The sequence below is a fragment of the Lottia gigantea genome, assembly GCF_000327385.1.
Source record: "Lottia gigantea unplaced genomic scaffold LOTGIsca_8, whole genome shotgun sequence".
Lineage (NCBI taxonomy): Eukaryota > Metazoa > Mollusca > Gastropoda > Lottiidae > Lottia > Lottia gigantea.
The window spans coordinates 3,673,007-3,684,915 of NW_008710662.1; the positions used below are offsets into that span (position 1 = coordinate 3,673,007).

The following is an 11,909-nucleotide window of genomic DNA, read 5'->3' on the forward strand; positions in this document are numbered from 1 at the left end:
AAGGGGGGTAAATTTTGGAAAAAAAAAAAAAAAAAAAAAAAAAAAAAAAAAAAAAAAAGAATTTCTTTCGATAACAAACTGGGACTTTGCTGAAAGCAAAGTCCCACAATAAACACATACTTACCATTTCTAAGGCACCTTTCAATACCCCTGTTAGGATATTGGAATAATTTAATGAACTATGACCTTCAGGTAACTCTACAAAATCTATTAGAGGATTATTTTCTATTAGTAGAGAAAATTCATCACCAGATGGACTCCAATTACTTATTACTGGAGTTATACCTAAATACATTTTGAATGCTACCTGAAATATATAAGAAATGCAATGTAATCTGTGATCAATCCATAGCTTAACATTAATCACTAGTTACATTTGTGTTATCTCAAATTGATGATTTGTAAAAAAAAAAAAAGTCCATGAACTTATCAAAAGAATATCATAATCAATGGAAAAAATGGATTGAGATAAGTACATATTTCTAATAAATCTAAATTTTAAAAGTGTTATAGTTCACCTTTGAGATAATATCAGCTGTTTCTCGGAAGTCATTACATCTATTAGAATTAGCTCTGGCTAAAAAATCTTCTATTAATCGCACACCAATATTATATCCCCTGAAAAAAACAGACCCTAAAAATTTAATATCAAGGGCTGAATTTGTTACCATTATACTTGTAGTCAGTATAGTATAACTTCATGCTTTTGTTTATTAGACACAAAATTTCTGAATTTTAGACAACTCATTCTGCCACATTTGTGTATTTGCATATATTTGTTTTGTAAAATCTGTCAACTTGTTTCACAATTTACATCAGCAAATCACTGCTTATTCTTTCCAGATAGTGGCAAATTGAACTAAGTGATACAAAAACCTCTTATCATTTTCAAGTTTACAAAGTAAAATACGGTAAATACTTTAATGTTGTTCCCAAAAAGGATTTTATGTTAAAAAATCTCTTTTGATAAGAGAAGTGAAACTTACATTTTTTCTAACTGTTTATTTACTTCTTCATCATTTTCATAATCTTTCATTAACTGTGACACAAGAGCACCATATGTCAAAGTGAATAATTCACCATTCTTAAAAAGTAAAAGATGATGGCAATGTAAATTGTTGAAATGTTGTGTACAAGAAAACTAAGGAGTAGTATATCAAGAAAATATATACAAAATATAAGCTCAAATTCGATCTATAGGCCTATGCTACTAAGTTCCATCTTATACCTTGACTGCAATAGCTACTATTCATGTATCACAGAATCCAGCAATAGACACTAGCAGATACAGCCAATCAGAGGTCTCGGCATGTGGCTAGGTAGCAGTCAAGGTATAAGACTAGGGTCGTAATAGGGGTCCATAATGAAGATGACGATACTATAAGGCTTAAGTAGTCTTTTGACTCTGATAGTCTAAACTTAAAGGGACAGGTGCACCATTTTGTGACCATTCATACTTTAGTCTCTGAAGGGACTTTTTAAGCTCAGCCAGTGTCCAAAATTATCCACGTCTTTTTTGAAGAAACTGCCATATACAGAAAAGACATCTATAGTAATAGGAAAGGAAGTTCCTAGTTTAAGATTATATTTATGAAGGAATTCATACATTTCTACCACTTCAGAAGACCATTTACATATATATTCAAGTGTCAAATCAATACCCAAAATGGCCCACCTGTGCCTTTAAACTCCTTAAATGAATTATAAAAGATGTGAAAAATTAGAATTTGGACTAGTGCACTTGATTTACTGACCATAGGAAAAAACAAAACAATCCCCTAACGTCAGAATTTTCGGACTATTATTATTGTAGGTCTTGATAATAATCTGTTTCGGTATTCTGAATCACATGATATAGTTCGAGCATTATTAGCATGTCGACAAAAACTCACCACTTTCCGGATGTCTGTACCACGGGCTGACTGTCTAGACATGATTAATTTGATGTTGAGCAAGAAGTTTCCAAAAAATACCTTTGACTTGCGACTCGAATTTCCAACAACACCGGAAGTCGTAAGGTTGAATGTAATAAGCCGCTTTTCCGATATGCGACTAGCCTAGTCCGAAACATCTGCATCTGATGGTATTTTTTATATAAATATGGTCCTAAATATCAGCACTTCGGCTGAACAGTAGTTATTAACGAAACACGGGAAAGATATCGATACAATAAGAATGGTCTGTGCCAAAAATCTATGGACAATAATTTGCGGCGAAGTTGCTGATCATGATTACCATGAAATAACAAAATAGATGACTATGCGCACAACTTTTCAATCGGTGGAAATGTTTTCATCTCATGTTATATTTCAATACCACGACCTAAACCTGTCAGCATACGTCTATATTAGACAAAAAAATATTTATGTATTTTATAGTACATCTATTCATTTCCAAATTAACTGTAACTTAGGATAAATTCTGATGAAGGATCAAACTCCTCGTGAGAATAGTCCAAATCCATCAAACCGGAAGCAGTATGGCAACCCTTTGGAAATTTTGACACATGGGTTACTTTATGAGAGCAAAAAAACAATAGTGTATTATTATGTTATATGAGAAGTTGTCACAAATCTAAGCACAATGACAGATTACAAAGAAGAACAGGCCAGTGAAATTGAGGCCTTGCAATCTATATATTCTGATGAACTGGAAAGTAAGTTATATATTCAATAAAACTTTTATCGGTCGGGTTAAAAGATAATGAAAAGAAATACCAAAATCAAGTACACATTGTCAGGATCTCCCACAAAAAATTTCAATTAAAATAAGAGATGTGAATCTTCACTCTATGGCAATGCAGAGATCAGTAAACGTTTGATATTAATTGCCCTGAGTCTGAGGTGGTTATATTCAGCTTGGCACTTTGAGACTGAAATGGCCTCAAAAGTCAAAATTAGTCAAATGGGCACAAATACAATAGTCAAAATGGCCCACAATATTTTACCTAGATGAGACCTTCTCAATTAAAAGATATAAAGACAGGTCTGACACTGGTGAAATTAGCCCAGTGCGTCTCTTACTACTGGTTGAGGAAGTACATGGGCCGGTTAAAGTAATAATGCGATACTGTGGTAAACTGATAAACCGGGTTCTCACAAAAACTATCAAGAAATTCAGGGAGCAATGATATCATTGAACTCAAATTGATTGGAATTAGGACTACATTGTAACTTTTTGTTTCAGTAACTGAAGTTGATCCATATCATGTGTTTTCTTTGGAGATATCGTCTGCTGCAGGAGATGAACACCAGGATGACACAAGTTAGTAGGGCATTCCTTCATAGAATAAATATTTTAGGAAACAATATACATGTAAAACAAGTATTTACTGTTTCTTTGAACTTCAAATTGCTGTTAATAAAATCTGTGACATTATGCCAACCCTGTATAGTGTATGTGGTCAATATACTCCTCATATTGACAATATTATGAGAGTGGATACCCAGTACCATTGAAGCTAATTGGTATTTTGTTGATATTGATGTCAATGTTGTATTCTTTTCAACCCCCTTGACTGGTATGATTCATTACATGATATCCATTGATGAGCAAAGAACTAGCATATTATATTGATATGAAAATGTAAGTAGGCTCTCTCTGTACATGAAGATTTGATTGAAATAAATTGTGATATATTCCTTTTTTTTAGTCACCTGTACCTTAGAATTCACTTACACAGAAAAATACCCAGATGAACCTCCTGTCATTGAAGTAACAGATAGTGAAAATTTAGATTTTGACCAAACAAAAGAATTAAACAAATTTATCAGGGAACAGGTAAGGGGCTGTATTAATAATTTATCTGCTGTGCCATATATATTCTTATTGTACTTCCAAATAGAAATTGAAAATACTTACCGGTACTTCGTTTTGAATTTCTTAGGTTGAAGAAAATCTAGGTATGGTAATGGTCTTTACAATAGTTTCTGCTGCTCAAGAAAAATTGGCATGTATGATAGAAGAAGCTAAAGAGTTAGAAGAAAGAGAAAAAGAGAGAAAATTAAAAGAAGAAGAAGAAGTAGCCTTTGTAAGAATATTCCCTTTAAACATAATAAGTTTTAGCTGAAAAAGGCAAGATATACCCAAATAAGGACTATGACGTTTATTTGACCTTTGACCATTTACCCCTCAGATTTGGATTCAATTAGCTCTAGAATGACCAGAAATGATTCACTTCTACCCCACATGTTTAGTGATTCCTCCCCTACACTACCTGGTCTATATCAGCTATATATGAAAGTGATAAGACTACTTTTATTATTACATTTGTACTTATGTCACCTATTGATGTAAGGTCCAAGATTTAAAATGATTTATTAAACTCTTGTCATAAAAATATTTGACTGTGAAATTTTGTGTGAGCTGGTTTTCCCTTAGGATTTTTTTGTCCAAATTTGATACTGTTTAGTTTTTATTGATAACTTAATTATCATGTCCAGCTACCATAACGAGATAATGTAACATCTGTAACAAATTAAGTTAACAAGCAACTGCAAATTTCTTATTGATTTTTATGACATTGTAGGAACATAGTAATTATGATAATTCTAACCATTGTTAAGATGTTTTAGCATATTGTTTATGTGAGAGACACAAAAAAGAAAATCTAATATTTTACATGATTCAGATTATAAATAATGACTTGAATTGAAACCCTATAAAAAATTGTTCTGAGCCCAAATATCAATTATCACTGACAGAAATTATCTAGCAGTTCATTGCAGGGATAGTTGTCATGCTCACCTTCAATGTATGACTATTTGAGGAATGCTTTGCCCATTTGTATCTAGACAAGAGGTTTGTTTATCATTGATCAGGATTATTATGTATTGCAGAAAAAATTTGAAGGAACCCGAGTGACAATAGAAAATTTCATAGCATGGAAAAAGAAATTTGATGCAGAGATGGCAGAATTAAAGAATTTAAAACAAAATTCAGAGCCAACATCAAAGAAAAAGACAGGTACATAGAGACATTTGGATTTCGTTACAAGGACAAATGTTCAGGATTACTGTCAAACTTCTGGAATGGCAATGGCCTTTCCTAATTTAATCTAATCCATTAATATTTAAGATAGGAATGATAAAGAAAGATGACATGTGGAATGTTATCAGACTTTGGTGTGCTGACAAAAATTTAGTACCAATAAACACCAGCTTTACCGCCAAGCACACCTCATAAAGTTTCATGAGCCTACATTCTACAGTGTCTCAAGACAATTTGCTTTTGTTTTGAAGACTTTTATTCTGACTGTTTTTTTTTTGTATGTAGGTAAACAATTATTTTTAGAAGACAAGTCACTGAACGATTCAGATGTCAACTTTTCAGGTAATTATAATTTGAGATAAATGGTATACATACCAATGCTATGTAGAATAATAGAAAGGCTTTCTAAAGATATGATATGTACATAAGATAATAACAAAATTGCAATATAGTCTAATGTAATGGATCGACCAAATTTACTACAGAATGAAATTCTTTTTTGAAAATATTGTCAATTTCTTAATTTATAAAGAGACTTTTATTAACCCATTAATTATTGCTACCTTATTTGTATTGCAGAAGATGCTGCAGTAGAAGTTGATGAATCATTATTTCAAGATATGGAAGATTTAGATATAGATGAGGAAGAATTAGAAATTGATAAGGATGATTAATGTATAGGTATTTTATATATTAATCTCTGTAAATAAAAATACTTTTATTTATGTCCTTGTATTCTATTATTCATCCCAAAACACATTTGTATAAACAGCAATCTGTAGTTGACTCGAAAATACCCAATTTGACTCCCCTTTGGTTCGATTTTAAATTCTTATTTGCTGGATGCTTCCATTCAGATCAATTCATTCAAAAAAAAAGATTCAAAGCCTATCAGTTGATGTCTGAAAATAGACTTTAACAATGCACATTTTAGGTTTCTCAAATCGCATTCATCATAAATTGTAACATAAATTAAGAGTGTTGACATTCCTTTTCTTTTAAAAAAGTGTCAAAAAATCAAAGGCCGTTCCAGGTGGATTTTTCTTTCTAGTTCAGATTGATTTTTTGGTATTCTTTTGTGGTCAACAAGTTGATTCATAACACAATAATTTCATGAGATTAATTTATTTTGAAAATGACAGTCAATAGTTGAAATTGACAAGATAAGTACAGGTTAGTTATTGCACAGACTAATTTGGTATGTTAAAGCCATTTTGATTTATTCTGCCATAGGTTGTGTTCAGTCACATTTAAATTCTTTGAGCATCCAGTTTATACTGACATATTTTGCATTGCTTGTGCTTTCAAATACTTATACAGTTAATTTCAGTCATTGGCAAATCCAAGTAATACTGATCCCCTTCTGAAAATTGAAGATCGTCTTCTTTGTCTTATATCCCTGGCAATAGCTAGATTCAGGGCTTCTTCAAAAACTTCAGTAATGCCTTTGTTTTCTAGGGCTGAGCACTCTAAATATTTATCTGCACCTATAATGGTAGACATAGTATGACCTATCCTTGAAACTAATTTACATTTTTCACATCTGTCCAATGAGGCGGACTCCGCTAAGTCTGACTTAGTACCCACAAGTATAATGGGTACATCTGTACAATATTTACTAACTTCATCTTTCCATTTGTCTTTTATATTGACTAAACTGCATGGATTGTCTACTGAGAAACAGACGATAATAACGTCACTGCGGTAATATAGAAATGGTCTAAGAGAGTCCAGATCTGTTTGCCCTGCTGTATCATGAATCACTAACATCATCTGAAAAATATTAGGGAAATAACTTATAGCTGCTTAATGTGCTCAAGTTACAATAAAGGACAATTGGACCTCTTCAGACTGAACATTTGATATACAGCAAAGAAAATAAATGTGAAACGTTGCTCCCCAGAACAATTTCTGGTACGAAATGTTTCACACTTATGAGAAAACCAATCTTAGCTTGCTTCGTTAGCAAGAAGCTTGTTATTCAATCTGTATTGCTGTGTACTCAAACATACTTCAGTTCAATTCAGTTCTTGGATAAAGGGGAATTACCGCTATTTGTTGGTACTCCCCCTTAGGTCATAGAATTCATCACGACGCTGACGAAAGAATAGGTGCATACACATCGTTCCAAATAGGAACACACAAAGTTCGGACATGGCCACAAACCAAACGCTATGGTCCATGGACTTAAGAACTTGTTTGATTTGGAAGCGATGATTGATCGCAGGTGATACAAAAATTGCAGCAAACAAAAAAGAGGACGAAAGAATAGGTGCATACACATCGTTCCAAATAGGAACACACAAAGTTCGGACATGGCCACAAACCAAACGCTATGGTCCATGGACTTAAGAACTTGTTTGATTTGGAAGCGATGATTGATCGCAGGTGATACAAAAATTGTAGCAAACAAAAAAGAGGACGAAAGAATAGATGCATACACATCGTTCCAAATAGGAACACACAAAGTTCGGACATGGCCACTAACCAAACGCTATGGTCCATGGACTTAAGAACTTGTTTGATTTGGAAGCGATGATTGATCGCAGGTGATACAAAAATTGCAACAACAAAAAAAGAGGATATTATATACGAATCTACATTTTATTCTGTACCTGGTCATTTTCGGTTTCAACTTGTTTTGTCGAGACATCAAATAAAGTTGGTATATAATGGTCTTGTAAAAACTCTTGTTGTATATATCGTCTGATTAAACTGGATTTACCACATTTCCCATCACCTACTATCACCAGTCTTTTCATTCTAGGTTTTATTATAATATCTTCTGTATCATTCCCCTCTATATTTTCTACAAAATAACAGAAATATAGAAACGTGTATCAATGGGCTTACTAGGAATCATCAGGTGGGTTGGCCAAATAAGGGCAACAGAATGGTTAAGACTTATATGCATCAAATAGAATATATATCTATTTGTACGGTACTTACACAGGGTCAATTGTTGGACTATGTGGTTGGGGCCCAAAAGGTCGCCCAGTGGTATTAGTAATGAATCACTTACAATAAAAAGATAGGTTGTCAGGCAAGGTAATATACGCCCACTGACAGCTTTGATTTTAAACAAAAATATTTGGCAGTACAGTAACAATCACCAGTATGAAATATTCAACCTTCAGACATACACTTCTTTTGAACTTTTTTGGGGCGATACTGTATAATATTACTAAGTTTCGTCAAAATCTGGGCCTTTTTGGGCCTTTTAGAGTTTTTAGAGGCGTTTTCAAGAACAAGGGCAATAACTCATACTTAATATTTTTAAATTTTTCTTATTTTCGATAGGGTTCATCCTCGGGTGATAACAAACATTCCCACACGTTCAAGAACACGTTTTCAAGTTTTGTCCACATTTCATGTGGGCGTATAAAAATGAAATGAATGGATAAGTCATTGTTCTGCAAAAACTTTCTATTGAATTTGTATTTTGTCAAAATATGTTGTGCGAATATGTATTATGAAATCACCATCCGTTTAACCAATCGTAGCCTACCCTATAGTCACAGAAGCGTGATTTTCTGAGCTACGTTAATCAGTAATAGTGTTGGCAGCTCACCGTCAAAATTTGAGCCTTGAAATTCGTGTGTGTCCAAAGTTAAAATGACAATTCGTCGTTTCTTTAAGCTCCACATTACATAGAAAAGACATGTACATGTATATAGAATTAGAACGTGAAATTTTTAGTTTGAGGTATATTGCAGGGATGGTGTGATTTAAGTACAGTTTTTATACTTCTGAAGACTAATAAAGACCCAAACCAACCACAGAAAATAGCGAACAATGACCTTTAACTTTCCGAAACGTCTATGCTTTTTATCCCAAAGGACTAATAGTGACTTTAACAGAATACAATTAGGTCCATATGCAGCGCTCGTACTTTACCTAAACTTTGACTAAAGTTTGACTTAAGTCGAACTTTAGGTATACACCGGTCGATCTTTACGAAAGTCGTCCTTAAATTTGACTATCAAATGGAGAAAATGAAAGCCTTAATCCTAACTTTTTAAAGTTCGACTTTAGCCAAAGTTCAACTTTAGTCAAGGTAAGAGCGCTGCATACGGCCCTTAGTACCAAATATATAGACTTACCTGCTTGTCGAAATCTTTTTAACAATTTTTTGAAAATTCCCATGTTATACGTAATATCAAGTGAGTTGAAATTTTTATATGGTCTTTTGAATAAAATTGATAACAATTGGCACTTGTTTTCAAAATTGGTATAAAAGCACCAGTTCCAGACAATGTTCCTGTAATCGGAAGTTTGTATTGTTAAAATAATGAACTATCATATTGATGTGATGTGTTAAAATGAAAGAAAAATGTATATAGTGAACGTTTTATAATATGTCTTTATATAGAAATATTACTCATACAAGTTGCCTCGTAACCAAACCATGTCTAAAGGTTTGACGCAGATGTTTGTTTGATATATCTCTCTTCAACAGATTAATATATCTTTCCTCAATCCAAAATCCTAATCCCAATTATAGTCTACATTAATATGATACCTCATAATGTTAGGTTTTTGAACCAGTTACTTTCTCGTTTCTCGCCCAGTATGCTTTACCAATACCAATTTTCATGTACAGAGCAATTGTGACGGGTTTGTATTTTAAGAGGCATTTTCCTTTCCGGAAATTTCTGTATAAATATTACTTTTGTCGATTACAATCATGTGACAATTTCAAAATTTCCCAACTACATTCTAAAAAGCAGTTTTCGCCTTCAGTTTATTGTGTGATTTAAAAAACCGAAAAAACCTTGTATTTGCACTGTTTACCCTTTCTAAATACCAATTGACCCACCAATTGACTTCGTTTTACTTGGAAAGATCGAAATGGTTTATTTGGTGTTTGAGAGAAAATCTGAGATAAAGAAAGGGAATTGAGGCAACAGAAGAATTTTACTTGTTGATTGACGTTTACTTTTTTTAACCTTGTGATTTACCTTGTACCTGTCAATCATCAGTGAATGCGCATAGGGGTAACGTAAGTCCACATGAAATAGGCTACATCCACATGAAGTAGGCTCATTCTACATATTTGCGTCCACATGATCTCATCTTCACAACGCCAAGCTATTACGAGCTTCGTCTTATACCTTGACTTGCCATCTTTCTTGTATCACGGAAGTTTGTGAATTCAACGATTTGATTGGATTGTACTCTAGCGTAAACAAGCAGTCAAAGTGGGTCAACAATAAGCCATTATGATTACAGTCTTTCTGTCGAGGGTTCTGATTTGCTATATTTGCTGACATAACCCAGCTTGACATTGTGACAGGTAAATGACAAGTTAACTTTAGCTTCCAGTGGATGTCAATTTCAGAAACTAGGTAGTTGTTGGTAGTCGTAGTTTGATTGGTTCAAATTGGGTGATTTTGTGCTGTTGGTTTGGTAGTTGATAATTCTTGAGATCCGGTCGGGTCGAATGACATTGCGAGGAAACTCGGCCCTGGTGTGAGTTACTCGTTCTTTTTCATTCTACCAATCTCGTTGTGATCGTGGTAATTCTTGTTGATTGGTAGTTAAATGGTAGACGCTGGTTTTGTTTGGATTATCTAATAACCGATGGAAAACTGGAAGAACACATCAGGGACTGCAGTTGTTATCTGAATTTTTTCAAGTGGTCATATATTGATGAGATCTTGTTTATATTGGACAATTTTTTTTTTTTTGGTGAACGGTTTTTTGAGTAATTGCCCGTGACTTAGTAAAACGCATCAAAATATGTTTGTGAACAAATATGAACACAATAGAGACTATTGTAATGAAATTTGTTGCTATCGATTATAATAATGAGATCTTCCAACTGAGCATCTTATTGCGGCCGCATGATTATATATCCATTATTATGTGTGATTATTATGATTAGTTTGAATAAAAATTATAGAATTAACAATATTTTAAATGTCCATTGTTTCGGGGGTGTGTGTGGGGGGGGGGGGGGGAGGGGTTCAAATGATTACTCCAGGGGTATGAAGGCTGAAAAGGGTAGACTGATCTATAGCAATGAAATCTTGATCATGTTTGAAGTTGACCATTTTCCGATGAACGGAATTTGATTTAATGTTCTTGACCTATAGTAAACACACGTCAAACTTTTTTTGTGAACACAATAGAGACTACAGTCTTTATCCGATTTTAATGATAACTAAATAATGTATAATGTGACTTGTGAATTTGAAAAAGGTGAAAGTTTATATCAGAATTCTATGAAACTTTGGGTGTTGATTTAAATGAACAATATCTTGGACAATCTAGATTTTTCAGATAGACGACCGCCCTTGATTTTCTGAAAATGTATCCGTGAAGTTAGCGATTTTACTATGCAACCACTTGTTTTATGTCCACATGAACTAGGCTATTTCCATTTCATCCACAAATAGTCCATTCTTTTAAGGGTTCGCCATCGGTTTGACCAATTCGACCTTAGTCTCAGTAATGGTGTTCACAGCTCATCATCGAAATGGGAGCCTTCCATGTGTTTCCAGAATTGAGAGCGTAAGTAGAAATGACGATCTTTTCTTGAACGGTTAAATGGCGTACCGCCCCTCTTTAATTGCTATATGCTAATCGTAATGCTTTATATTTTTCCATATCTAGGAATCTATATAGAACTACATGTATATAGCTAATCGTTTGAGTATTTTATTTAAAAAAAATCATTGTAAAACACATTAATCACAGACTAGAAAATAAATAAAAACATTAAAACCTTAATAAAATTTGCCATTTTTGATAATGAAATCTATGAACAGCACAAGATGCGATCGAGGCAACCGATCTGTGGTGGTCACCTGATGAACATATTTCTATTTGATCGCATTGATTATAAACAACCAATTGTGTTCCTTTAACCCGCCATCCCGTGTAAAATTGCACTGACCCGATAAAGGTTTGTTTTC

At 33.4% G+C, this 11,909-nt stretch overlaps 3 protein-coding genes across 3 annotated transcripts in view; 1 reads left to right on the forward strand and 2 right to left on the reverse strand.

Annotated features, from left to right (window-relative positions):
* Window positions 1–1,934, reverse strand: part of LOTGIDRAFT_155494 (hypothetical protein) — a gene marked incomplete at both ends in the record, with an annotated part of 2,822 nt that extends 888 nt beyond the window's left edge. The window contains 4 exons of the mRNA XM_009067045.1: window positions 125–307; window positions 519–618; window positions 987–1,084; window positions 1,893–1,934. Coding sequence (XP_009065293.1) covers window positions 125–307; window positions 519–618; window positions 987–1,084; window positions 1,893–1,934 — 423 coding nt within the window. The remainder of the gene's footprint in view (window positions 1–124; window positions 308–518; window positions 619–986; window positions 1,085–1,892) is intronic.
* Window positions 1,935–2,583: 649 nt separating this feature from the next.
* On the forward strand, window positions 2,584–5,639 carry LOTGIDRAFT_66926 (hypothetical protein; the record flags this gene model as incomplete). The annotated part of the gene is made up of 7 exons (XM_009066786.1): window positions 2,584–2,656; window positions 3,187–3,264; window positions 3,653–3,780; window positions 3,887–4,030; window positions 4,839–4,965; window positions 5,275–5,331; window positions 5,569–5,639. Coding segments are annotated over 7 exons (678 nt in total), but the record flags the coding sequence as incomplete, so codon positions are not given.
* Window positions 5,640–6,315: 676 nt separating this feature from the next.
* LOTGIDRAFT_108535 (hypothetical protein) lies at window positions 6,316–7,751 on the reverse strand (the record flags this gene model as incomplete). The annotated part of the gene is made up of 2 exons (XM_009067046.1): window positions 6,316–6,762; window positions 7,605–7,751. 2 exons carry the CDS (start codon window positions 7,749–7,751, stop codon window positions 6,316–6,318), a joined length of 594 nt encoding a protein of 197 aa, XP_009065294.1.
* Between the last annotated feature and the right edge of the window lie 4,158 nt (window positions 7,752–11,909).